The 27,802-nt window shown below is 44.2% G+C and overlaps 4 protein-coding genes across 4 annotated transcripts; all 4 read right to left on the reverse strand.

Moving 5' to 3' along the window:
- Positions 1 to 683: 683 nt before the first annotated feature.
- On the reverse strand, positions 684 to 4,617 carry LOC308372406 (cysteine-rich motor neuron 1 protein; the record flags this gene model as incomplete). The annotated part of the gene is made up of 4 exons (XM_080847559.1): positions 684 to 740; positions 2,975 to 3,173; positions 3,587 to 3,665; positions 4,269 to 4,617. The coding sequence occupies 4 exons, from the start codon at positions 4,615 to 4,617 to the stop codon at positions 684 to 686; spliced, it is 684 nt and encodes a 227-aa protein (XP_080703685.1).
- A 2,011-nt stretch (positions 4,618 to 6,628) lies between these two features.
- Positions 6,629 to 10,297, reverse strand: eif3ja (eukaryotic translation initiation factor 3, subunit Ja; the record flags this gene model as incomplete). The annotated part of the gene is made up of 8 exons (XM_080847288.1): positions 6,629 to 6,939; positions 8,003 to 8,076; positions 8,385 to 8,549; positions 8,909 to 9,027; positions 9,163 to 9,256; positions 9,334 to 9,388; positions 10,032 to 10,120; positions 10,276 to 10,297. 8 exons carry the CDS (start codon positions 10,295 to 10,297, stop codon positions 6,808 to 6,810), a joined length of 750 nt encoding a protein of 249 aa, XP_080703414.1. The 3' UTR covers positions 6,629 to 6,807.
- Positions 10,298 to 14,876: 4,579 nt separating this feature from the next.
- ctdspl2a (CTD (carboxy-terminal domain, RNA polymerase II, polypeptide A) small phosphatase like 2a) lies at positions 14,877 to 21,690 on the reverse strand. The gene is made up of 13 exons (XM_080846974.1): positions 21,526 to 21,690; positions 19,984 to 20,204; positions 19,364 to 19,493; positions 18,849 to 18,998; positions 18,466 to 18,720; positions 17,956 to 18,046; positions 17,746 to 17,857; positions 17,528 to 17,614; positions 17,078 to 17,140; positions 16,895 to 16,974; positions 16,639 to 16,765; positions 16,408 to 16,503; positions 14,877 to 16,104 (listed from the first exon to the last, which is right to left on the reverse strand). The coding sequence occupies exons 2-13, from the start codon at positions 20,179 to 20,181 to the stop codon at positions 16,039 to 16,041; spliced, it is 1,455 nt and encodes a 484-aa protein (XP_080703100.1). The 5' UTR covers positions 20,182 to 20,204; positions 21,526 to 21,690; the 3' UTR covers positions 14,877 to 16,038.
- A 429-nt stretch (positions 21,691 to 22,119) lies between these two features.
- Positions 22,120 to 27,682, reverse strand: LOC308371988 (sulfide:quinone oxidoreductase, mitochondrial-like). Its single transcript, XM_080847072.1, has 10 exons — positions 27,603 to 27,682; positions 27,250 to 27,482; positions 26,724 to 26,894; positions 26,393 to 26,446; positions 25,979 to 26,173; positions 25,598 to 25,807; positions 25,225 to 25,408; positions 24,444 to 24,511; positions 24,006 to 24,184; positions 22,120 to 23,702 (listed from the first exon to the last, which is right to left on the reverse strand). The coding sequence occupies exons 2-10, from the start codon at positions 27,469 to 27,471 to the stop codon at positions 23,645 to 23,647; spliced, it is 1,341 nt and encodes a 446-aa protein (XP_080703198.1). The 5' UTR covers positions 27,472 to 27,482; positions 27,603 to 27,682; the 3' UTR covers positions 22,120 to 23,644.
- Between the last annotated feature and the right edge of the window lie 120 nt (positions 27,683 to 27,802).

The raw sequence follows: 27,802 nt of genomic DNA on the forward strand, positions 1-27,802 counted from the left end.
TTCAGGCATTAGGATGGAGAGGGCAGGGAGACAATAACATTACGAGAGCTTGCTGCAGGGAGGCTACAAAATACAGCTGTAAAAGGTTAGCCTAACTCAATTCATTTAAAACCATTTTATATTAATTCAGTTGTGAAGTTGTTAAACAATCGTTGGTTAATGGTTTCAGTCAGTGGTGAAACAAATAGACTATGAAAGGAAAAACATTTGTAAACTTTTTTGAACTGTCAGATCTTGTGTGTGAGACATGATGCCCCTGACCTTATTTTCCCTTTCTATCAGTTTGAGCACCTAGAATTGCATTGGTTTTAAGTAAGTTAATAATTCACACTACTTTAGAGGCTAATATTTTTGTGTTGTTGTTCTGCAGATTAAAACATGATTTCGTCCGCCGAGACTAATGAAAACAATTTTGTACAGTTTTGGTGATGGCGTTCCCAGTTCTGTTGCAGGGTTTGTAGCGTTACGTATTCAAAACTAGTTGTGGGCTTTGCAACACAATGACCTCCTAGAGGTGTCCTGATATCTTCTGCACTTATCCATCAAAAACAACAGCGGCGATAGAGGCGACCGATAGATAGCCTACAGATAACAGACGCGGCATCCTTTGATCCCGATACTACGTTTGTGAGCGGTAGAGGCACGAGCTGCCGGTTATAGGCTATATGACATTGTTTATATGGCTACAGGGTTGAGTTAACATTCATGACCAGGTGCAGATGGACCGCTGCTGCGTAGGCCTACGCAAGGAAAGCACAAGAAGTTATTATTTACATGCTTTGTATTTGTATGTATTTTTTTTTTGACAGCACTGACTGAGAGCATCAATTGATGGGTGTGCATAGGTATCTACGCTACGCTTTCATAGCCTCTGTGCACTGTCTGTGCCAGAAGGGAACACTTGTATTGTTGCTGGATTCATGGACGGATTATGAAACGACGGTCCCCTGGGCCTATAGACGTGTAAAAGCCCCCCCCCCCCCTTTTGCGCGCGCACCTGCAAAAACTTCTTGTGCGCCAGCAAAATATTACTTAAACGTAATGACATTTTTTTTTTCAACAGCACAATTCCTAAATTCACCTGTACCTCAACAGGATTTACAGCGCACATACACATTTTAAACACAGCACAGGTACACTCAATTAAAGCCAACAGCAAATTAACAAAATACACCGGTTTCAACCACAAATAAGGGATACTTTTAAGCCACCTTTAATATAAAAAAAAAACAAAGTCTAAAAACAATTTACAGCAAGCAAAGTTAATAACAACGACTTCACGCAGAGGTTCAGGTTTAGGGGCCCCCTGAGTTCATGGGCCCCTAGGCCTGGGCCCTTTAGGTCCGTTCGATAATCCATCCCTGTCTAAATTATATTGAAATGGCTAACGCTGACCAGTAGACCAGATGTCAGGACCAAGAAAAACTTCTTTCCGTGCCAAACAGACAAAATGTCCTTATTTAAACCCATAAATCAATAAAGTGTGTGTGTGTTTGAGTGTGTGTGTGTGTGGTTGTGTGTGTATGTCTGATGGGGAACAGTTTTATGAGAATTAGCCATCTCTTCTCTCACATCTTTGCATGAAGCACACATCAAAAGGCAAGTGAGAACACCAGTCCATTGTGCGTTATTACAGGTCCATAAAAGGTTATTCAGTAACCAGCCACCAGGAGTGTGCAGGCCGACACTTCGGGTGGGCACGGTCATTATTCAGGTTGAATTGCCCCATCCGAGAGCTAAGAAATTCAGTCAAACAATTCTGCCCCATTTGTGTTTGTTATAGCAGCGATGTTCTCGTTGTAGATGTATTAGAATGAAATGCATGTGATGTGCATCTTGTAATTTATATTCAGAACCCTGAAGGCATAGTGAAGTTACATATGCGTGAAGGTTGTTATTCCCCTATTATTCTACGTTTTAAAAAATCAGTTTAATCAGGATGCGGACTAACTGCTGTGGTAATACGATCGACTTCAATTCACTGACGCGTGACTTGCTTCTTATCTTATCAGCTCTTGCGAATTTACAGATACTGGTGAAAATGCATCTCTTGGAAAGAAATACTGACAATTTCATGTTGGACTCTCACCGGAATAAGTGCTGGGTTTTATATATATAGCCTTTATATTCGGATTTAAGTGATTTAACTGTAACATTGTCAGAAATGGTAGTACTCTTCTGTACACAAACAATTTTGTATGGTTAATTTTAACATACAGGTACGCAATTTTTATTAAACCCGCAAACTCCTTTCAGCGTCGTTTTTAGTATGTAGCCATCATAATCATTTTAAAATCAGATGAGTCAGAGTATTTGTCTTTTCCCCTTTTATTTAAGTAACACTTTGCATTAAAATACTCTTTACAGGTGTTTGGAATCACAATGTAGCATTGCAAGACATACATTTGTACACAGATACACAGATATACAAACAAATCACAAGACTGAAATCACACTTGTTTTTCTTTTTTACAATTTTACAATAGCTGCCATTTTAGTCCATGCTACATCGTTATTAAACTTGTCTGCCTGGGTTGCTTCGGGAGGAAGGTGGATTATTTGACGGTGTTCAGGCAGGGGGGTATCAAGCACACGAAATAGCCTTCAGAGTTGCTCTGTTGGTTTAAAAATAAGTAATACAATCAACTATCAACCATCAACCCACAAGTAAACATGGATAAGTGGAGGGGCTGCACAGTCCCCCGAGCTATTAGAATATTCTAATAGTTAGATTGTAATAACATATACTTGTAACCCTAGATTGTAATAACATAAACTTGTAACCCTAGATTGTAATAACATATACTTGTAACCCTAGATTGTAATAACATATACTTGTATGTATGCATGTGTGAGTGACGTGCTGAAACATGTTTCCTCATCACTGGTGATGTGCAGATGTCCTGTAGGTTTCTACCTCAGTAGGTCTTACTGAAACATGTTTCACCATCATTGGGGGGGCTTGGGTTCTCACCTTTAGGTTTTGGTGGCAGGTGGGGGGGTGGTGCGTCTCGGCCAGGTGGCGCTGGACGCAGCGTCCGTGGTGCTGTAGACAGGAGTCGTCCGTGGGGCCGCAGGACTGAGGGCAGCGCGGGGGCTGCAGGACCAGGCAGCTGGAGCAGGACGTGTGCTGACAGGAGCCCTGGCACTCCTGCTTCTCCAGGGATACGGAACTGCAGTGGGGGTACACAGGGGTAAGATGGGGTACAGAGGGGGGAGGGTTACAGGGGTAAGATGGGATACAGAGGGAGGGTGAGATGGGGTATAAAGGGTTACAGTGAGTTTTAAAAAGCAGCTAGGAAAAACATGTTGTTGATTTAATCCTGGGCAGATTATTACGGTATGGTGAAAGTGGACAGAGTCAGTATGTCAGTAAGGTGGACAGAGTCAGTATGCCAGTAAGGTGGACAGAGTCAGTAAGTCAGTAATGTGACTTCGGGTACACATGCAAGTTCATTTGATGGCTTATTTTCCTGAAGTATCACAGAATTAAGGCATTGTTTCTTCACACCGGAGAATGTGTTTCTGAGTTTACACCTGAGAGTGTGTTTCTTCACACCAGAGTGTATAAGTGTTTTCTCCATACCTGGCAGAGCAGATCTCATGCGGGTTGGCCTGGCAGAAGTCCCAGGTGCAATCCGGGCGGCAGGTATCCACATCCAGCACTGCAGACAACAGGGTGTTTTAATATTCTACAGAGATTACTGTTTGCACATTTTGTGGATAAGTAAGCTTTCTCTAAAAGATATTTTGAGATGCAAGATCTTAGTAATGTTATACAGGCGACTTCCAGAATCCTTAACTATATTGATGCAATTTCTGTTGATAGGGCTTGTCGATTTCACCATGGTAAAGATAAGAGGTGTCAGTATTACTTTGCTTATTTGAAAGAGAAGATTGAGATCAAAGGAGTCCTTGACTGCTTTATTGCTTTTCACAGTTCATAAATGAGATCAACTCCTCTGATGTCAATTTTCAATTACCAGCAGAAAAATCATCAAATTAAATTGCTCTGTACGGGTGTTTGGAATCACAATATAGGTTCCGCAAATTAAAGCACTATTTAAAAGAAGCAAACATTGTATGTGATTAACGTAAATGACCTGCATGCATAGATCTGCATAAATGCATATACACAGTGGTGTAGTGGTCCCTGGAGAAGTGGGTATACTCTTTATACTCTCCTGCGTATACCCTGGACTACACCACTGCATATACATGTTAAAATAGTTAAAACAATAGCAGTCCCCCTGCCTGACGTCTCGTACCTGACTTGCAGATCCCCTTGAGCTCTGCCCCTGGTCCAGTGCCCATGGAGCCCTCGTGCACACACACCAGCCCCTCGTCACACCTGCCCAGGTAGTCCCAGCTGCCCCCGCAGCTCTCCCCCGCCAGCTTGGCACAGGTGGGGCAGCAGCCGCACACCCCCGTGGTAATGCCCCCGGTGCACGTGAGCTTGAGGGTGCGCCGGGGGGAGCAGTGGATCCGCTCGCAGGGAGGGCAGTGCAGAGCCTGGAGGATGGTCGAGGAGGAGGAGGAGGAAGAGGAGGAGGAGGAGGAGGGTTGCGTACCCTTGGCGTCTGAAGCAGCCAGCACCCACGTCGGGGGTCCCCCCATCAGCAACCAGAGCGCCCAAAACACCCAGCACACAGAGCCGTCCATCACACACACAGTACAGTCATGCAAAACTGCCTGCCCTGACCCCGCAGCCACCTTTTATAGTGAAAGCCTCACACACAGACGTTTACAGCAACACACACACACACACTCGCACACACACGTGCATACAGTATAGACACACACACACACACACACACACACACACACCTCCACCCCCCTGACAGCCAATAGATAGTAGAGGGAGCATTACAGTAAGTTCGTAGAGTCAGAATGTGTTGTTAATTATCCCCCAGGCCTTATCTTTACAATCTCCATGTTGTTTTCTTTTTGTCCTGAAAACCATTTCATCCTTTTGAGCAATTTTAGATAAGTTCAATCAATGCAAAAAGACTGGACCCTTTGTGATCCAGGTCACGTGACCAATTTAGGGGGCAATTTAGCGCCTGATCAAGATAGTGACCCACCACCAAGGACGAGGCCACGCTGCTGGCAGGTTATTCGCTAAGCCCAGGTGTGCCTCTCTCTCCGCCATGATGATCGTAATAAAACGCAATGCGTCTGGCTTCAGACAACGCAGCTCCTCACTGACACAGATGTCTCCAAGGTCAAAATGGTGAAGGGAGGGTTAAGCAAGGGTCTTTACGGCAGCACCTTTCAAACCTCGGGTTTACTCCCAACAGTGCAGTTTCAGACCCCCTTCACAGTATTTATAAACAAGTGTTTGGATTTCAGCTTAGATTGGTGACCGTGCTGTCCAACCATGCTATTTTTTGTAAGTTCAAAACATAAAAAGTACATGTAAAAACCAGGGAGCTTTTAAAACCCACAACGCGTTCAAACAGGAACACCTGGAACTTTCTCCTCTGCACCATCTACCATGACTGCCCACGTAACCACGGCAACTGGTTTGTAGAGCAACATCTGATAAAACGAGGAGTTTAGAAAACACTGAAATATTTTCAGGGGGGGCAGCTGTGTGTTCCTGATCCTCAGCCTTCAAAGGACTTGTTGCTATGCAACGCTATGCATTCCATCAGTTGGATGATATGGTGCCGTGTTGCTTCCAATGAAGGTCAGCAGAGCTCACAGAAAACAGTTACAGGCATTTTAAGAGTACGTTTAATACATATTTTTAAGAGAACACTATAGTCGTTTGAGGTTCTGGATCCAATCCAATCCCATTATTTTTTATCTTGTTAATAAGCCAAATGCCTTCTCTTTTAGCAAAGCATTCTGGCTCTGCTGGATGCATGGAGTTCTGGAAACAAGTGAATTAATAAATTAAGATTCAGAGCAGCTAAAACTGATTGTTCCTGCAAAACAACAAAGTTAACGTTTCTGCTGAACACAACAGCAGATGTTCCTCCTCAAATCTCATCACAGTTTCGATAACTTTTCAGAATTTCACAGAAGAAAGTAACAAATTCAGCACTTCACTATGTGCAGTGAAATCACGTATTGGAAAGCAAACACTGAATAGACAGAAAACTCCCGAGTGCACATATAAACCCAGTTGTTTTTATCAACCGTATATGACTACATACGTGCTAATGTAAAAACCAAAATCCAATGAGAATATCTTAAAAAGCCAACAGTCATTGGCTTGTTTTCCCCAGCAGACGAGCACCTCAGTGAGATTTAAAAGAACGACAAACTACAATCCATGAGGTAAGTCAGACACAACGCAACACAAATGTAGGTTTACTTCGGGATCTACTTGCATAGTCTGTCAGTTTCCCCTCCAAGTAGTAGCAGGTGTCCGTCAGAGAGACCCATGACCCAGCTGGGCAGTCTTCTTTGCTGTGGTTGGTGGTCACTGTAGGGATGTGATGCGTTAGCTTGCTTGCTACAGCACTCCTCAGCATTCGCCATCCCTCCGACTGCTGAAGTCCGCTCTCATCCGTCCTCATGGGAACCATCCTGGGGAGCATCCAGAGGAAAACCCCCCCGGAGGCCCAGAGGGGGGGGGGGACGGACGGACGGACTCCCAGCCAGCCTCGGTGTAGAGCACGCAGCCTTCCCCTCACAGGTGGACACGTGGAGAGCAAAGCCTTGTGGGTGGAGAGATGTGTGGTTGGTTGGTTGCTCTAGCACAGCTCAAGGTAAGACCGATGGGCGGGGGCGCGCAGGTCATGTAGAGGTCATGGGTCATAGGGCAGGGGAGGCTGAGGAGTCATGGAGCCTGGGTCACATGAAGTCTTCGTAGTCTTGTGCGTAACCGCCATCAAACTCGCCGTAATCATCCAGGTCGTCCTTCTTCTTACCCTTGAGACCGCCGGCTGGCACAATACCCTTCTTCTTCTTCTTGGCTTTGTTCAGCTATGAAAACAAAAACAGTTAACGAGCAGAGTTTAAACACTCTCTCCCTTGTATGTCGCTTTGGACAAAATTGTCTGCTAAATGACTAAATGTTAATGCACTTAATCAACAAACTGACATTCATATTCATACAGAAATGGTAAAAGATCTGACAACTTCGCTTCAATGAAAAGTCTAACATCCAGGTCTGACTGTTCTGATTCACCCTGGGCTTCTAAACAAGTTTAAGGAAACGCATCTGTTTCATCAGGACACATCGCACAGACCGGGCGTCATCATCTACCGCAGGACACATCACACAGACTGGATGTCATCAACTCACCTTCTCCTGCTTCTGTTTCTCACTGAGGAGCATAGTGAGAGAGGTGTTGATGTGTGTGTGTGTTTGTGTGTGTGTGTTTGTGTGTGTGTGTGTGTGTGTTTGTGTGTGTGTGTGTGTGTGAGGTGTTGATATATGTGTGTGTGTGTGTGTGTGTGTGTGTGTGTGTGTGTGTGTGTGTTTGTGTGTGTGTGTGTGTGAGGTGTTGATATGTGTGTGTGTGTGTGTGTGAGGTGTTGATATATGTGTGTGTGTGTGTGTGTGTGTGTGTGTATGTGCATCAACACACCTTCTCCTGCTTCTGTTTCTCACTGAGGAGCATAGTGAGAGAGGTGTTGATGTGTGTGTGTGTGTGTGTGTATGTGCATCAACACACCTTCTCCTGCTTCTGTTTCTCACTGAGGAGCATAGTGAGAGAGGTGTTGATGTGTGTGTGTGTGTGTGTGTGTATGTGCATCAACACACCTTCTCCTTCTTCTGTTTCTCACTGAGGAGCATAGTGAGAGAGGTGTTGATGTGTGTGTGTGTGTGTGTGTGTGTGTGTGTGTGCATCAACACACCTTCTCCTTCTGTTTCTCACTGAGGAGCATAGTGAGAGAGGTGTTGATGTGTGTGTGTGTGTGTGTGTGTGTGTGTGTGTGTGTATGTGCATCAACACACCTTCTCCTTCTGTTTCTCACTGAGGAGCATAGTGAGAGAGGTGTTGATGTGTGTGTGTGTGTGTGTGTATGTGCATCAACACACCTTCTCCTGCTTCTGTTTCTCACTGAGGAGCATAGTGAGAGAGGTGTTGATCTTCTTCAAGTCCTCCGCCTCCACTGCACAAATACACAAACAAGAAGAAAACACAAAAGCAGATCAACTCTTTTTCCCAAGTCAAAACACAGCAAGAACTCTGTTTCATTGAGGAACATCAGACAGGAGTAGCCTAATATTTGTTTCACCACATTCTTGCTCATGTAAGTTGTAACAGAAACTAATTTAGTTTCTAAGAAATGATCAACACAGAGCTACACACATGAGAGACATACGTTCCTGAACAGAGACTCTAAAAAGTTGCAGAGATACCCACATGAGAGACATACGTTCCTGAACAGAGACTCTAAAAAGTTGCAGAGATACCCACATGAGAGACATACGTTCCTGAACAGAGACTCTAAAAAGCTGCTGTAATGAATGGACTTCTCATAGGGCATGATCTTGTCTTTCAGCAGCTTCTCAAACTCTGTGAAATCATCTTTGGAGGAGGGGTTAATGGCATCGATGCCTGCTACATGGTTACTGACAACACCTGAGAGAAGAAAAAGAAGAAGAACAGAACTGCCTTAAAGGCACCCAGTGCAACTTTCGAGGCTTAAAAATAAACATTCAATTTCTAGTCTTTTTTACACGTAGTAAGTTTCAATAACTCCATACCATTACATATCGACATTCAAGGAGCAAAGATGTGACGTCGTTGTGTGGTGAGAACTGATAGAAAATCGATAACAACAACAATCGCCGCCATTTTCTTTATTTATTGGTGCCGCAATAAATAAAGCAGGATTCCAGTCAATGGAAAAATGGCCTCTCCCCACCGGCGATTGTTGTTGTTTACGATTTTCAATCAGTTCTCACCTCCATCTTCATCATCATCAGGGATGCTCTTACCAAATGTGTCATTAGCCAACTCCAAGTCTGAGTCCTCCTGAAGCTTCTTCAAGTTGAATTTTTCTGCGATCTCGTCCTCTGGCTTGTCCTCTGGGTTGTCCTCTGACTTGACCTCTGACCTGTCCTCTGACTTGACCTCTGAAGACTCGTCTGACTCCTCCTCTATCTGGGATTGAAAGACACCGGACAGCTAATAGAACCTGCTTTAAGTAAAACAGCTGCATATACAGAAGGACAGTACTTCACACACACACACCCTTTTCTGAAGTTCCTCCTGTTTTTTTCTCTGCAAGTTCTCCTTCTCTTTAATTTTGTCACTGAGTTTCTTCTTCTCAGTAGATGGCGCCTCTGTAAAACAAAAGTAACCAGGGTTACTTAAAAATATAAAAAACAAGATCTGTCTTCAGCTATTAACAAGTGCCTACCTGTTAGTTTCTCGGCAGACTTCTCTTCTTCCTCTTCCTCATCATCCCAATTATCCTAGAGGCCGACATCCAGATATTTATAGACAAGTCAAACACTTGGTGTTAAACTGGCAACCAACGCAGAAAATCCACCGCACAAAACATAGGCTTCTATACAGCAGCCTGGCTGAAATAAGCTGCAACAACCGACCGCATGCCACCATGCAAACACCACAGCACCAACAGTGGGCTTAATTATAGCCTATTTTCTTGCATAACGGTAACGTCAACGACACTGGTTATTCACCCTACACAAGCATTAGGCTATAAGGTTTCCGTAAACTGAGAATATTTTGCATTTCCATTTGCAAAACAATTTATAAATTAATTGATAGGTTGTGCATACGGTGTATACTGATGCACTGTTGTGCATTTTAAAATGTGAAATAATTTGTCCTAGAGCTTCGCTTTGTGTAGCATCCCTCCTGCAGGTAAGTGTAACCTATACAGATAGCAACTATACAGATAGCAAGTAAAGTTAGCTCGGAATACCTAACCTTAGCCGAATGTGCTTAGCTAACGTGAGCCGATCAATTTAAAGAGACCAATAGCTGGCTAGGTTCCTGGTAGGCGACATTACACCAAGGACTGCATGTTGTAACGTTGACACCAGCGTTAGTCTTAAATGTTAAGTTATATGACAAATTAACATTGAATACCTTAACATCCTCCTCTTCATCCTCACCTTCCCATTTATCATGCACTGACGCTTTTTTTATCGGCTCATCTGGATCAAAACTGTCAGCATCTAAGAAAACACAAGATGTCATCACCTGTAAAAAATGACTGCCCGAAGTTGTTTCATGATTATAATCATCGTTTTGTGACATCGTAAATATTTTTGATTCTGTACGAAAACACATCTTGAGACAGTCCCATAGTATTTCCACTGATATTACTTACCCCAGGAATCCCCGTCCGCCATGTTGGATGTGTTGACAGCGACTTTTAAATGTTGCCAGTAGAAACTAGCGGTCACAACAGATAATCTCATTTACCTCATTTCCGCCGTTAAACTATATAACATTGTATCAACCCAACACTAACATTGTATCAGTACTCTGACTCCAGACATTCGCTTGTGATGCACAAATTCTTAACTGTCTCATAAAATGATGTTCTGCCAGTTTGATTTTAGACCAAAATTAAGATTAAGAGCATGGAATAGAATAAAGAAACTGATTTCACACTGGGTTTGCAATGTTCAATGTCCAGGGACAGATAGACATAATTTAATTAGACTTTCACCAGCTTTTTGGACTAGTCAGTGATCCAGCATGTAGAATACCCACAGAATGTTCTGCATATAAATGCCTGCTGGGTTGACAATATTAGTAATTCCATTTGTAATTCAGATTGCTCTGATCTTTCTACTTATTGAAAGCCTTCTGCACATTATGTCTGGATGTAGATGGCTAAACCAACAAGGTGGAGGCTTTGCAGCTGTCAAAAAATTCCACGGTGACTGTGGCCCCCTAGGGGCTTCTTACAGACTTAAAATATCTATGCGCACATCTCATCCTAATGCGATCAGACCAGTGAACGTCACATGACAACATTTAGGCTATTTTCCATTCTGGACGTGGGGGAAACGTGCCTGTGCCAACTAAAAACTTTCAGCAGATTGTCCTGACGTCATAGATTATTTATAAAATAAAAAGCAGGGCTTTCTCTTTTACTGTAAGTATATACCTTGATGCTGGATTCACGTCAGAGGTGAATACATTCCCCAGCGGTAAGGTTAGATGGAGTAACGTTACCCCGCACTGGACTCAAATTGATCCAGGAAAAGAAACCAACTCATTGTGATTGCCCCCCCCCCCCCCCCCCCCCCTTCTATTTGTAGGGTGTCCTGTCAGCCTCTGTGTTCTTCGATTGCAGTGTTATGCAGGGGAGTCACTCGATAATTATGGATGGGTGGGCTAGCTATCACTTACACACACACACACACCCGTAAAATGAGTCCTCTGTGTCTTTTCATCATGCAGGTTTTAGAGTAACAAGCAGTTGGTTAAACAAACAGTCACGTGGGCACGTTGGAGCACTTTATATGTCAAGATAAGCATTGATCGGATTTACTATCAATCAGTTTACACTGATAAACGGAGACTAAACTGAAGCCTAGATAAAACTAATCATGGTGTAGGGAAACCTTTCTTGAGCAGTAGCGTTACAAATAACAACTGAAATGAGAGCTGGCTGGAAACACTGATGTCACAACACCACATATTTATTTCAGTAAGGCATTTAGTACTTACTATCCCAGAAGGAAGGTAACGCTAAAGGTGTTCGGAGACACAGAAGGTAACAGTTTGTGCTGCTATTGCTGTTAGTTATAAGACGAGAGTAACCTATTATAGTGGTTAGAGTTCCTACTCTTTGCATAGCGTGTCGCACAGCGAATGGCAGCAGACAGTAGACCTCCGATTATTCCTAGCGCCCATCCTAATTTAATAGAAAGTGAATGGTAAAATCGCGTATAGCTTTTTAACGACAATTATAACCGATAACTTAAGATATACTGATAGCTTTCATGAAGTGAAGCACATTTATATGAAGGGGGGAGGGGTAGACACTACTTTTAGTGAGGGTAGAGCCAGGGTTTATGGGGTAGAATAAGTGCATGACAGTGTGGTGGCGATGAGTAGCAGAGTATGCGGTAGAATAAGAGCATGACAGTGTGGTGGCGATGAGTAGCAGAGTATGGGGTAGAAGAAGTGCATGACATTGTGGTGTGGATGAGTGTAAGCAGATGATTTCTGCAAGTATATCAGGTGGAGACTACAGCAGCATCCCAGAGCAGACAGTCTAGACTAGGGTGGGAAGAAAAGAGACAAAGTGAGTGGGCAGAGCTCAGCTGCTTAACATGCGTATACTGTGTACTGAATGGATATGGTGATGAGGAACAATGTTGTCCAGAGCCAGCGGCATTTGCTTGAAAAGGTCACACTATAAGGGAGATCATGTTATCATGTAACACCATACTGGTTTAGCTTTCACATGGTTTCTGCAGGAAGTGTAGTGCATTATACCTCCTCCCTGTATTGTGCAACATCCAAAGTATTCCCTGGTCAACAAGGTGTCCACAGCATGTAGCAGGACTGCAGTAGACACTCCTTCACTGTGCCAATACATAAACAAAACACTGGTGGTCTGTGTGACATTTTATTGTGACCCATTGTACGCATGTTCTACCTCAGATGTCTCTCAGCATTCACCTGCACCATGCAGCACGCAGCAGCCAGGAGAGGGGAAGGGGACCAAAGACGTGCCCACAGGTGTGACGTGCCCACAAGTGTGTGGCCGTTGGAAGGCCGAGTGGCCCAGCAGTCACTGGCGGTTCCATGTCAGTGGTGTAGTGGTCCCTGGAGAAGTGGGTATACTCTCAATTAAGCAATTTTTTTTTAAGCATCCCATACAGCACAGGATAAACGCTCTGTTTTGAGAAGTGGGTATACGCAATGCTGACTGAAGAATAAGTGGGTATACTCCGTATACCTGCGTATACCCTGGACTACACCACTGCACGAGCGGACACACACACTCACACACCGTATACCTGCGTATACCCAAGACTACACCACTGTTTCATGTGACTAGTGGCTTTAATGCTACTGCATCACATGGTCAGGGTTTACAAAGTTGGTATCACGTCTAGAGGTCACATTAGAACCTGGGACGCCCCCTGGCATATATCCAGCTCTCAGAGAACCATGGCTACCCTCGTCACCTCTCTCACCAAGCTAAATAGCCTTAATTTCTGGCAAGAATTTAGCATATCACAGAGAAACATTTCCAATTTAATTTTAATAATTGTTTCTTGATCAAGGTATATAAAATTGGACTATTGAACTCTCACTCTTTTAATGCAGTCATGGCATTTGTTATTTACATTGTATTTTTTTACTAGATCAGTTTTTACGACTGTTATGGGTTTCTTGAACACTCCTGCAAACCCTGATAAATTAACATGTCTTAAAATAATTTCCTATTCTGCTCAATCCTCTCTAAACACTGGCATCCTTTTAAAACAAGTGAAGTGAAGTCGACTGCAGACATGTTTTTCTTGACCCACAGCATATAGTTTTTTGTATTGTTCCTAAAAGGGCAGGTTTCCACCAGCATAGTTCATGGCTTACATGGCCATACTGTTTCCTGTGATCCCAATACATATTGGAAACTCATAAGCTGAAATGAATGTAGTACTGAGGACACCTTCAATTTGTTAAGTATGTGATATCTGATTGAGCGTGTGTTTGTATTTTGTTGTAATGGTATAGTTACGAGAGTAACCCTCTCCCACACAGAAGACCTCGTCCAGCTGTTCCCCATTGAGAGCCTTGAGAGCCCCCTGCTCTACACGTCTTACTTCCTGCCGTGTCCAAGGTCCAACAGACCCAAGGCAGAGCGGTGATCCAGCTCTGCACCAATGAGATTCCAGTAGCGCGGTTAGAGCAGAGGGGCTCCAGAGGCAAGATGGAGGACACCGATTTAATGCAGAATCAATCCCCTCCCACCCCCACACTGGTGCAGAGGAGCCTGGTCTTACACTTCTGGGAAATAACTACAGACTCTCACAGCTGTGGAAGAGAAGCGGGTGTTCATGTTGGAATCATGAAAAAAAAAATAAGAATCACCACGTATACAGGCCACCCACGGGCTACATTCAAGTTGAATGACATTTAAAGGAATATAAAAAACACAGTAAAAACAGTCAAGGCCAAAACCCCCTTCCAAAGATGAGGATAGAAAAGTAAAAGATCATAAAAATTCACCAGAACACTGAATAAAAATGGGCACAGCCATTCAGGACTACCTCACAATCAATCTGATCCTCCAAAGCACTTTTTATAAAAGTCTAATTGCAACCCCTCTCTGCCCATTCTGTACTGTGCCGCCCCCCCCCTGACCTTTGCAGGAGCCCAGCAGAAGACAGAACCATGGCTCCACCCAGCCAGCTCTGCCATCAGCAGGAGAGGTCCCCCACTAACAAGAGACCTCAGGAGGGGTACTCCGATCACCCTCACCCGTCTGGATCCACGTGCCAAACACGTTCCTCTAGGAGAGTCTGACAAAATTAAGCACTAAGAGAACAGCTAATGCCGGAGAGGGCAGCAAAGACTAGCTGACGAAATGTATGAAAGTGTGTGTATGTGTTTTTTGTTGTTTTTTTTTTAATGTCAGTTATGGTGAAAGCTGAAGAGACGAGGAGCTGACTAATGGTAGGACACAAATCCCTTAGTCTGTAGGCAGAAGCTGGCTAACTAAACAATGTGTGTGAGAGAGAGAGAGAGAGAGAGGGTGAGAGGGAGACAGAGAGGCAGAAAGAGAGAGAGAAAGAAAGGCCGAGAGAGACAGACAGAGAAAGAGAGAGCAAGAGAGAGATGGTCAACAGTATGTTTAGAGTGGGAGGGGAAGGGAGGGAGAGAGAGGGACGAGGAGAGTGAGAGAGAGAGAGAGAGAGAGAGAGAGAGAGAGAGAGAGAGAGAGAGAGAGAGAGAGAGAGAGAGAGTAACGCGTGTCCCTCGGTACAGAGGCGTAGAGGTTCTCTAAGTGAACGCCTGGCACTAGCAGGATGGACATGCAGAGGGATGGTCACGGCGTGGAAGGGCCAAGTTGGTTCTGTTGGTTCTAAAGCACCAGGTGTTCCAGAACCCTCACCCTTGGCCCAGCTCACAAACACAGCTTTCTTTTGTACACGGCCAAACCAACTTTCCACTTCTCTCTCTTTTAGTAAAGACAGGCAAGACAGTTTTAACATAACGAAATAGGTCATTAAAGATCAGCAAAGCTCAACATCTCTGAAGCAATGAAAAAGTCTGTATTCTTGTTGAAGGGGCAGATATTAAGCAATCACCATGGCTTACTCACAAGCACTAAAATCATGATCATTTTTTTAAAAAACCTTTCTGACAATCAGTTTACTTGTAGGTTGTGTAGGCCTATGTATGATACACGAATTTCATAACTCTTTTTTAAAAAGACAGACTAAACGTTTTTTTTTAAACTTGAAAGCAAATAACAGTTCTGAATTACATCTATAAACAACCACCAGTAAAAACCTATGGAGTTGACGTGAAGTATGACGTTCTCAGCTTTTTTTTTTTTTTTTTCACCTTAGAGGAATGCATGATGGCATAATGGGCAGAAGAGGTTTTGCAAAAATGCACAGGAGAAAATATATACATGTCATATATACATGTCACAGAATATGTAGAACTAGGTGTTTCCTATAGGTATACTTGACTGGCCATTCCTGTTGAAGGAATCTGTGGCTGTTGAGAGAACTTAGAGTCCAAGCACCAAGACAGAGTGAAAAAAAATCTCCGACATCCTGTCCATTCAGGCGAGGACTTCATTTCCCAGAAGCCCGAGCGTCCCAAGCGCAATATCCAAGTCAACCAATAGGGCTTCTGTTCCTCTCGTCCCACTCGTATAAAAAAAGGTGTATACATGTATAGACATGGCTGTAAAACATGAGTCTCTTCCTCACATAAAAAGTTTGACCATAAGGCAAAGCCTTGAGTGTGTAAGTCCATCACTGATCTTACAGATTCTTCAGAAGTTGATCGTTGATCGATACCTCCACCTCCTCCTCCTACGCAGGACCTCCTCCAGGGGATGGGTGTGTGTGGTTCGGTCCAGTGAGGCCCGCGGGGGCCCGGTTCAGTCACGAGGCAGCAGGTCGTGCAGACGGAACCGCTCCCGGATGTGAGGTCGGACATCCTCATTCTGCCACACAGAGAGGATGGAGTGGATTAACATGAGACAAGTGCTTCCATGGAGACGGTTCACCTTTAACCCTGTGTAGCTTGTACTATGCCACCTAACACATGGGAATATGCTAGTATCAATGCAATGGTTTCTGTGTCCAGTGAACAACAGGGACCACATCAATCGATTCGAATAGCATCTCACATAAAGACACACACGTGTACACACACACACACACACACACACACACACACACACGTACGTTCATACAGGTGTGTATACACGGACACAGACGCACGTGCGCATGCACACACATCATACCATTTCCACAAGCTTTTCCAGGAATGGGACCAGCTTCAGAAGCTCGTTGTCATTCCGGTCCATAAACCAGCTTTCAATGGGAATTCCGTTGGACAGCTGTGCACACACACACACACAAAAACAGAACAATTTCGAGTCAGACTGGCATTGCATGGTGTCACAGTTAAAGGATGTGGGGCATGGTGTCACAGTTAAAGGATGTGGGGCACGGAGTCTCCTAGTGTGACTCACCTGGTAGGCGAAGGCTTGTGGGGAGTTGTCTATGATGACCGTCTTGGACAGGTCCCTCCCAAGAATGTTGAGGTCTTTGATGTAGTTTCCCTGGACACACACGCAGTGCTCCCGGAACAACCTATGCCTGCGGACGGCGCACAGGAGAGGGAGCTTGTGTCATTATGTGGAAATTACCTTTGACGGCAAAAGCAGCCACTCACATGTAAGTGCTAAAATAAGGAAACGGCCGTCTAGTATGAGTGCACTCCTTTACCTGACCAGCTGTTTCTTGGAGTCAAGGATATTCAGCAACTTATCAGCGTACACCTTCTTCGACGCCGTGAAGAGAATGATCTGAGATAATCACACACACACACACACAATTAACATTAACTGTACTGTACTTTTTTGCTGGGTAGAATAGTAGTAGAACCAATAGTAGCCAAATAATTCTTACCTCATAAATCTGAGACATGCGCTCAAGAAATTCTCTGAAGAATGGCCTTAACCTCACATACACCTGAGGAACACATGACATTTAAAAGCATTAAATGATGAAAACCAGAGGCTCAATTCAACTGAACCACGTATGACTTAATACCCCCCAAGATCAGCCCCAACTCAGACACTGGAGGTGGGAATCACTACAGATGCAATTCAATTCAATTTTATTTATTTCGCACCATAACAATACAATTGTCTCAAGGCGCTTTACAGAGCCCAGAGCCTGAACCCCCTTAGTGTAAGCACAAAGGCAACAGGGGCAAGAAAAACACTCCCTGTTAGTCAGGAAGGAACCTTAAGCAGAACCATGGCACGTACTGCTCGAGGTACTCTCTATAAATCTACCAGCCTCTACCGTGGCCGATGGTGAGCGTGATGCGAGTGTTTTGAAGTGTGTGCCCACCTGGTAGATGACATCCTGGAAGAGCACGGGAAAGGTGAGGGCTGCATCGTCCAGCTCGTTCAGGCTACAGTGAACCAAAGTCTCGTCCTGCAGAAATACAACACAGGCATCACATAACAGAACACACACTTCAACCTAAGGACACAACACACACTCCATATGTGTGTGTGTGTAAGTACGTGTGTATGACAGTTGGGTGTGTGTGTATGTCTGCGCACCAGGTCGAGGACGAGGGAGAACTCTGGCGTGCTGCGGGTCTTGAGCGGAAGGGCAGGCTTCCGGGTCAGCTGCTCCTCGGTCAGCGGAGGCACGTGCTTGATGAAGAAATACCTGGACACAGAGGACACACCTGTGAGTGTTTGCACCCAGATGGAGAAGGAGTATATATATGTGTGTGTGTGTGTGTGTGTGGATGTGTGTGTACTCACGGGTCAAACACCTCCCAGTCCTCTTCATACGTTCCCTCAGGGGGAGGGGAGGGAGGGGCTGTAGGGTAGCTGCTGTCTGTTGACCCCACCACTGCACAGGCCCACACACACACACACACACACACACACACACACACATTCATAAAAGCTCTCAAAGGAACACAACATCAAGCAGCTTTTGGTCATCAGTTTGTCAGTTTAGGTGCTGTGGTGCTACTGGCACTTCATACAATTAAAAATAGTTTGTGATTAAAAGATATGGTGTTTTAAGCATTAATTAGTTCACAATCTACAGTAAGGACAAAAAAAAAAAAAAAAAAATACCCAAATGGGCATTTCTTATTCTAATGCGAAATCAAAATGAAAATAAAAACACAAACTCACAGACTATGAAGAAAACAAGTCCATGAAACATTCATTTTAATTGACCAACTCACTAGCAATTTGTGTTTTAAACTGATGTGTCAATTTGTGTCACCTGTGTACCTGTGTGTGTGTGTGTGTGTGTACCTGTCAGGGGGGGCATGTCTGCCTCAGTGACGATCTCACCCTCCTCCACGGTGGAGTCGGGCAGGGGAAGGGGCAGGGGCAGGGCAGGCACCTGGGCAGTGGGGTAAAGGCAGACACCCCGACTCTCGCTGGCAGAGGTGGAGGTGGAGGTGGGGGTGGGGGTGATGCTAGGGGTCTCCTCCAGGGGCTCTAGGTCCAGCTTCACAATCTCCTCCGCCTCCATCGCCTGCCCGGGGGGGTCCGACTCCGCAGAGGCTGCGAGGGGGGGGGCACAGATGGTCAGCAACACACACACACACACACACACACACACAGAAATTAGATTAATCTTTGCACCACCGCGAGACCAGGCCGTGGTTTTTACACTAGAGCTCGTGGCTCACCAGTTTTGCTTGTGGGAGAGAAGAAGTTGAAGACGGGGGAGAAGATGGTTCCCAGGAGGGTGGTGCGCGGGGGGCTGCAGGGGACATCGTCCACCTGGACGCTCAGCTTCCCGTTGGGCTTTGCAGGCTTACCATCACGCGTCACTGTATCTGTGGGGGGGAAAACCGATGCACATCAGTCTGGCACCTTCAGTCAGCTGAGAGCTGCGATCATGATAGGCAGCTCACATTGCTGTGCTGTTCGCCTGTTTAGGGTCATTCTTTAGCAGTTGGACTGCATATGGAGGTTGACATTATTGTGTGTCTTGTACTGAAGGACCGGATGTTTATTCAATGTCTTGCAATTGTGTGCGTGAACACACGAGGGTATCATGCGTGTTTGTGTGTGAACACTTGAGAGTTGCATGTGTGTGTGTGTACACGTGAGAGTTGCATGTGTGTGTGTGTGTGTGAACACGCGAGTGTTGTTGAGAAAGTGGATGAAACAGATTGTGTGAGACAGCAGGGTGGCTCACCTCCATTGGCAGGGTTTTTCCGGCGGGTTCTGGGGTCTGCTTTGCCGCCAGTGGTTGGAGTCGAGGTGATCAGGTTGCTGTCCACATCGCTGTCCATCCGACTCCTCTTCGCCGGAGTGCATTGCTCCACCTAACCAAGGGTTGCCAAGTTCAAAGTTTAGATAAAAAAAATGACATTTAACTCGCTACTGCATTCGCTGACCTTGTACCACTACTCTGAACGATGACAACAGTGTTGAATCTCATGAAGCACTTCTGGCTGCCATAGGACAGTCAAAATGAGACACCAAAACGATCCTTTGTGTTGTGTATTGATATTGCCACTACAGCTCCCATGATCCTTCAGGTCATGGGGAAACTATAAATGGGCTGAGCTCCCATCGCTCACTCTCTTGTCACTTATGGATTTGACTATGCATTCACTGAACGTTACGCTCCTGATGAGCCAGGCTACTAGTTAATAAACCAGTTACATTAATAGCGACTTCTGCATCTTGCTTCTATACTGAGTGCCCCCACACGGACACAACTCTTTGTCCAAACACTACAGGGAATGCGTGACATGTGCACCACAGCGGTGGTGTTCCGGTACACAGTGCACAGTGTTTACGGTTGCGTACCTTGACAGCATTTCCTCTGATGAATCGCTTGATGGTGGAAAACAGGCCGGTCTCATTCTTCTGCATTCTGGCTACGGCGGTGGCGGGGGCGATGCTGCGGTCGACCTCGGAGTGCTTTCTCTTGGCCTGGGAGCTGCGTTTAGGTGGGGAGGGGGATGGGGTGGGCTGCTGAGACGCCTTGCGTACTCTCAGCCTCATTGTCCCAGTCGTCACATGAAAGACTAGCAGAGGAGTAGAGAGAGACACAGCTTACTTGCATGGCAGCAACCAAAGTATGGCATTACAGTGAGTAAAAAAAAAAAAAATGTATACAGTAACGGAATTATATTTGATTAGATGTGAATCATATAAGTGTTCAGAAAAGATAATCTTGTTTCAGGTTTAATTAGCACAACAATTGCCACTTCAAAAAAGAGATAGAACGCTCCAACGAGCAGGTGAAAATCTTTCCACTCAAAATGACAAATGTTGACACTTTCATATTTAACGCCTTCCCGCTTTTTTTTTTTTTTTTTTTAAACGCCCATCGGTTCTCTTAAGGCTGCCATCTAAAGGGCTAATTCAATCCCATTCAATATGTTAAATCCAATACAACCCATGTTATGCCAGCAATTTAACGTATACTCTTACAGATTAGGATGTGTGTTTAAAAGAACACAGCAAGACAGTTCGCTACCAGAGTGGTCTTCTTGGTTCTGTGAGTAGACATACCTAGAAGTGGGCGGGGTAAGGCATGGAACTTGGATTCGGCTAACGTCTAAACTCTCGGCCCAGGCAGGAGAAAGTAAACCTGGCCTGTTGATACACCAGCGTTCTTACACGATGTTTCAACAACTAAACAACACCATGACGCTCTCAATAAGCTGATGAAGGCTGGCTTTGTTTGCAACCATTATCACCCGCCTTGCCATACATGAAATTTACAACGCAGGCTAACGTAAACGAACTGATATCTTGCTCTTCGAGCTAGCTATAATCCAGTAACGTCAGTTAGCTACCAATGCTTGCTTGCTAAGAATTGACCACTTAATTAATTCGCAAATCACCAAGCCAATTGTGGTAGTGAAGCTTCGCTCCCTTGTATTGTCCACGTACTGCATTATCGTAGAAATTAAGTTGCTTCTCTGACACATCCCATTTAGGATTAATTAGCAAGGTAGCTAGACCGAGCGGCAATATTTACATGCTAATGTTGGTTAGCATTGACATCGTTCATAGGCGGAGCTGGGAATCGTCGCATCGAACAATTTCCTCAGCTAGCAACACAGGCAACATGTTCTTAATAGATACAATATTCAGCAGTTTATTGAAATCATTTGTGAATTTAAAATTAACTTACAAGTCTGCCACGCATCACTCTGTAGAAAAGACTCAAACATACTTGGACGCAGCAGCTAGCTACCTAGCCAAATACATGTTCTCATAGGACATACCTATGCTAGTAAACGGGAGATTGTAAACTACGACCGTGGCGTAGGGTTACGGCTATTTCTTTGGCAACATGATAGCATTGTAGCTTGCTACATTTCGCAACATACTTACGTTCCAGCGCTTACATGCCCGGAATGGGTTCAACTTGTAGCTGAAGTCGTCGTGCTTGAAGCCACAGTGGTGGCGACCCTCCTCTGCTAGGCGTCAGCTTGGTTTACCGGGTTGTGAATTTCGACTCAAATCTACTGCTACACGACAGCTACTTGGGACGCCATTTCCCGCCTCCTCTCCAAGATTCCTGAAAAGAACCCGGATGGCTGAACCATCTGCGCAGGCGCATTTTGTGTAAAACAGCAAGAATTGTTTACTTACTGGTCTTCGTTCATGTTCGGCACACATAGCGAAGCGTGTTAACTGCCCCCACCATCAATTTCATGTCACCAAATGTACCCAATTCAAGCTTGCCTTGAACAAAAACAGTTTTGCCGCTATGCAGATGTAATCCATCCATAGTAAATGTAATGCTAACCACTGAAGGAGACCAACACACCTGTAGTTTTAGGCAAAGATTACTTAACACCGAGGTCGACTAAATCCCAGAGCTCAATGCAAACTCTTTATTCAAATATCAGACCCTGAGCAAAAATTGTATTCAAATTAAATGACAACAAACACTGGAAACGAGACTGAGGCACATATCAACATACACATGAGCAACAGGTAATGTGTTTGTTTTTTAATCAAAAGGCTCAAATCATGATAAAGATGTTCAGTGTCACTATTCTTGGAAAGCCAGATGACCGAGGGAATTCTGCTTAAATACAAGTAAAAACAATCACATGCCTAACTGAGACTATTTCCCAAGCAGTTTCGCTTCTACAGTGACAGAACCTTTTCTGAGCAGACATGCTCATTGTGTGTGTCAATGCCATAGTATAGGACTCCACCGGGCAGGGTATTAATGGCATACTTGACACCCAACACTTGAACAACATCCTAAGCATTTGAGTGTACTGTTTCCTAAGTGTGAACCACAGGTCATAGTCAGTGATGAACTGATCAAAGTGATGTGAATCTGCTGGCACATGACTGCAGTAGGACAGAGGGGCTCTTATCTTGGTGACTGAGGACTGATCAAGGCCGATTTAGGGTCGTTTTAGACGCAGATACATAACCCCCCCTTGCGCGGTAAAATATCCCCCCTTAGGACAGCCCATCTCAGCTTTGATTGTGTTCATGAGCAGTGGCCCCCAAACCTTTCATGGCAGACCCCCCTTGACTGAAATGAAAAAACAAACAAACAAGCCAACTCAGACTTTGGAATATCACTCCCGTCTTCATCACCAAGAGGAAGATAAAAGGGTGGTGTTTCAAAGAAGACATCTGTAGGTCTGTAGACAGGCCTTCCGTCCACAGTCTCTTCAGTCCTTGACAAACAATAAAAGTGTGGGATTTTACAGTTGGCTGAGCTGTGATTTGACTCTGGAGGCAGTTTGCTTTTTTAATCTGTGTAATGTTGTTATGTAAATGTAAATGTGGGTGATTTTCTCTCACAGTTGAAGAGCATTTAGTAAAAATAGTTAAAGCACAACTACTGGCCATCAATCCAACTTATTGAACAAAATATCAGAACAAGATTCAAGTACAATGGTCAGCAGGAAGTCAAGAAAGGGAGGATCAGTGTGACGGTCCTTTAAGCATCCTTTAGTGTCGTTCAGTGTGACTGTCCTTTAAACATCCTTTAGTGTCGTTCAGTGTGACTGTCCTTTAAACATCCTTTAGTGTCGTTCAGTGTGACGGTCCTTTAAGCATCCTCTAGTGTCGTTCAGTGTGATTGTCCTTTAAACATCCTTTAGTGTCGTTCTGTGTCTGTCCTTTAAACATCCTTTAGTGTCGTTCAGTGTGACTGTCCTTTTATCATCATGTGACTCAGCCACCACCACCGAATCTCCCACAATCACTGACCATCCCAAACTGTACCCTCATAATGAATTGGCAAGGTCCCATTTGGCTGCTTACCATGTAGCCATGTACAATCACAATGAGAATGTTTGTTAGCACATATTAACACACAATCATAGGCAAAAAAATATATATGTATGCAGATATGTTTTCAATGGCTAAAGTGTATGTATTTGGTTTGTTAAGCTCCTACATATTAGGATGGTAAAAATAGAGACCTTAATTTTCAGTGTCAGAGGAAAAAATCTCTGGCTGGGTCCCTGGCAAACTACTTCATTCCCAAGTGCATGAGAGTGCGATATGGTCCTGGTCCACCCCACAGACCCCTTGAAGAGAACAGAACACATTCATGATCAGGTGATGGTGCCCTCCATGATCTCCATGTGGCATGGTGGTAATACACATTAAGTCCATTGAGAATCGGCACATTAATCTTTTATCTTGTTATGTTCTTTTCATAATCGTTGGAAGCCATAATCGTAATTGAAATCTGATTGATTTCACAGCCCTAGTACATACTGGATCACATTCTTACAACCCTTCCCTTAAAATGTTTTCTATAACATCCGTCATGAAGATTAATTAAGTTAATCCCCCAATATTACTACTGAACCCCTCTCCGTACTCACTTGAGTAGGCCGTGCCAGTACAGGTGAGGCATGAAGTCAGCTTTCATGTGGTACATGCTCCTCCGTTCCTTACTCTGGTCCAGGGGGAAGGTCTCCAGAGGCTGCATACTGTAGTCAAACTCAGCCATGATGACGGTGTTGTAGCTGGTTACAAGAGGGCACGAGGTGTAGCCATCATACTACAAAATTAAAAACAACAGAAGATAGAACAGATGCATCAGACATATGATGTCCTGAAGTTCAGTAAGCAGGAGCAGAGAGCATATCATCAGAATGTTAAAATAATATGTCTTTTTTTGCTCATTTTGAATTTGGAAACTTTTTTTGCACTTTAAAAAAGGTTTTACTGCCCCCTAGTGGCGTTGATTGGAAATGTGTGCTATATCCTGGGTGTTCACAACTGACATTTCATCAATATCAATACCAATTTCTTCTTACCTTTTTATCAGGTTGGCTCTTCTTCATAATTCTGGTGATATTTCTGTCAAGCACACCAGACTGGGCAGCTGCAAAACAGATCAAACAGCTCAAGAGCCTCTAACTGGACCTTTACATCTCTACACAGCTAACCTCACTGGTCTCACCTGAAATAACAAGCATCGCTTCTTTATATTAACTGATTATTAAGCGTGTAAAATGACAGACACTACCAAACAAACCCTGCCCATCAGGTTTTCATGTCTTAAGAGATAATGCTGCCAATTAGAGCACCTTAAAGGCAGGCTGCACAGGGGAGCAGAGGGTTAATTCCCCTCCACCCAGGGATTATAAGGCTTCTAATTAGACACTTGTTTTTAGTTATCTCAGGTTTTATTTTTCCATTCACTGTTTATGACATTAAGTTAATTTCATGAATTATATTAATAAACTAATAATAACTCAAACTTAATACAATACACTCATATCTAGTGTCACAGTCCCTAATGCAACTTGAATGAAAAACAGATTTTCCTGATAGATCTCAAGCCCAGTTGTGGCAAGAGTAAGCACTAATCAGAGTGAAACCCCCTCTGCAGTGGTGTAGTGGTCCCTGGAGAAGTGGGTATACTCTTTAATTATTTTAAAGCAGCCCATACAGCACAGGATAAACGCCTGTTTTAAGAAGTGGGTATACGCAATGCTGACTGAAAAATAAGTGGGTATACTCCGTATACCTGCGTATATACCCTGGACTACACCACTGCCCCTCTGCTGTCATCATGTACCCTGGCTCACCCACCCACAGCCGCTGCTGTTCTTGGAGTTGGCAGATTGGTGCAGTCTCCGATTCCAAACACGTTGGGGTAGACATTGTGCTGAAGCGTCTCTTTATTGAGGTTGAGCCAGCCGGCCTCGTCGGCCAGTGGAGAGCCCTTCAGGACGTCGGGGGGGCCCATCGGGGGAGTCACGTGCAGCATCTCATACTGGGGACACACGCAGGTACACAAAGCACAGCTAAAGGTTATTATAGTCTTTATTATGGGTTTAAAGATTTCATGGAAAATCCCTGGATCGTTTCATTTTAACTGAATTTTGACTAGCATTGTTCATAAACAAAGTGCATCTAAAAAAAGGACAGACTTTCTTTTACATCATCATAATAAGAGAAGGACCTTGTAAACTTTTGTCTCTCCAGGTTTGTCCAGGTTCTCAAACACAGCTTCCTGCTTTTCTGCCCTGACTTCGATGAGGTTGTGTCTGAGATTTACAGTCAGGTCTCGAGACTTCACGACTTCCCAGAGAGAGTCTGCGTACGTCTTAACCCCAAACAAAACGGGCAAAGAGGTGTTGTACACGATGTTCGCATTTGACCTCTTCCCAGTCTGAAAGAAAAGGAAAGGCTCAACATGTTACTCCATCAAATTATTCCTAAAAATGTCATCAAGATGTTCCTCCTTTGTGCTCTTTTTCCCTCTGTTAAAATGATACATTCACATGTTTCACTTTGCTCAGTCAATTCCAGACACAGTTTGAAAAAAGTGTAGTGGCTCAACCTTTCTCAGGTATGCATCAGTCAGGTACATGATCTTCTGTGGAGCTCCGGGACACTTCACTGCTGTGTTGGGAAAGGAGAAGACAGCATTGCCCTCTTTAAAGTCTTGAAGGGCTTTCCAGGTCTTCTGCACTGTCTTGACGGAGTAGTTGGAGCCAATCTTGGGGTGTTCAAACCCTTCTGGAAGACCTTTAATCTGAAGAGGGACATTATTTTTTTTAATATTACAATTGTGCAATACCAGTAGCAAAGTCTGAATCAAGGAATAACTGATGTTTAGACGTTTAACACAAACCAAAATGAAAGTAGCAAACGCCACCTGCAACATTTATTAGGTTTCTTGTGAAAAGTAAACAACCATCAAGATATTTCTCTGTGAAATGTAGATTATTTATATTGTTTAAGAGAGCATTACCTTCTCAAAGTGAAGTTGAAGGCCAAGGGCCACAATGAGATATTCGTAGGAAATCTGCAATGGTTAGGAAACGGCCATCATAATATCAACAACACATTTACTGTTACATCAGACAATACAAATATGAATTAATTGTAGATATCAGCGGTCAGGATTTTCTGGCAGTAGCCTACGACTTTCTATGTAAAGCATTATGAGTTTATTTAGGGTATGGATTTGCTGATTGGCCAACATGATTGACAGAAAATGCGAACAGAACAAAATAAAAAGCTTTAAGGTGACCAAACTAAGGCATCATCTTATCCAAATAATGTTTTCAACTGTAACCCACCTCTTTCCCACAGTCTGTGCGAACACAATTCGTGTCGGGATTAACCTCTGTCACTCTGGATTTGACCCACTTCACGCCAGAGGGGATAACACTCGCCGTGGGCCGGCCAGATGACTCCACGCTTTTCGCCCCTGCACCCACTAACGTCCATATGGGCTGGTAGTAATGCATCTAAAAACATTTCATTGTCAGTGATTATTGAGTAACGGTAGCCAGCGGGTACAGTTATGTGCAGTGAGTAAACTTCGCTCTCCGACAGACACTTGCACCCAATTGGTAGTCTGCTTGCTAGAATGCCCGCCTCCCATGTCCCAGGTTGTCCAAGTTCAAGTCTGATGTGGACCTGAGCTTGCTTACACAACTCAATTTACAATTGCATGACCACTAATCACTTGCACCTTGCGTATATCGACAGATAACGCCCTTTCATTACTCTATGTCCAGGTAAGACACAAACAACACACCCAAATCTTTCGTATCGAGGAGTCGGCAAGGACAGACCAGATTTAACCCTCGATTAACTTACCTCACTTGGCTCCACTATAGCAACATTTTCGGCTCCAACTTTCCGTTTCATGCGGGCACCCATTGTGACACCTCCACTTCCTCCTCCAAGCACAAGAATCTTCACATGCTCCTTGGAAGCAGTTCGGTTGGTCGTGTGGAAGTACTGGAAGCCTGTCCGGTCGCAAGCCCTCTGGCAACCCCGCCACCAGTTCATTTGTGCGCGCAGGGCAGTCGCTGTCATGACTGAGCGGACTGAAAGAATATCATGCGATTATTTGACAAACAAAATCAAAACACCTCACTTCGTACAGTTCCAAGGCAGCACGGTGATGACTAATATAGTGTCTATAATAATTAACAAAGTTACATTACCTAACGCTGATTAACTTGCTCGAAGTTCGCTTCTTACTGATAGCAGTCTAACTTTCTCGGAGGTCTTGTTTACAGTTTTTTTGTAGCCTCATGAGATAGCATTCTTAGCAGCTGACATCAAGGAGCCTTATGGTTAGTGTAGTGTTTAAAAAAAATCATATCGCAGCCACACTATTACACTATCAATTTAACAGTCTAAT

Source organism: Sprattus sprattus (assembly GCF_963457725.1).
Source record: "Sprattus sprattus genome assembly, chromosome: 11".
NCBI lineage: Eukaryota > Metazoa > Chordata > Actinopteri > Clupeiformes > Clupeidae > Sprattus > Sprattus sprattus.

Excerpts from the sequence above, each read along its gene's own strand:
- LOC308371988 (XM_080847072.1), bottom strand. The coding sequence starts at position 27,471 with ATGACAGCGACTGCCCTGCGCGCACAAATGAACTGGTGGCGGGGTTGC. Across the intron at positions 24,512-25,224 it reads AAGAACAGCAGCGGCTGTGG|CTGCCCAGTCTGGTGTGCTT; the intron begins GTGGGTGAGCCA and ends TCTGTTTTGCAG. Across the intron at positions 23,703-24,005 it reads TACTGGCACGGCCTACTCAA|GGGTCTGTGGGGTGGACCAG; the intron begins GTGAGTACGGAG and ends GTTCTCTTCAAG.
- ctdspl2a (XM_080846974.1), bottom strand. The coding sequence starts at position 20,181 with ATGAGGCTGAGAGTACGCAAGGCGTCTCAGCAGCCCACCCCATCCCCC. Across the intron at positions 19,494-19,983 it reads TCAGAGGAAATGCTGTCAAG|GTGGAGCAATGCACTCCGGC; the intron begins GTACGCAACCGT and ends ACCCTTGGTTAG. Across the intron at positions 16,766-16,894 it reads TCCAAGAAACAGCTGGTCAG|GCATAGGTTGTTCCGGGAGC; the intron begins GTAAAGGAGTGC and ends CGCCGTCCGCAG.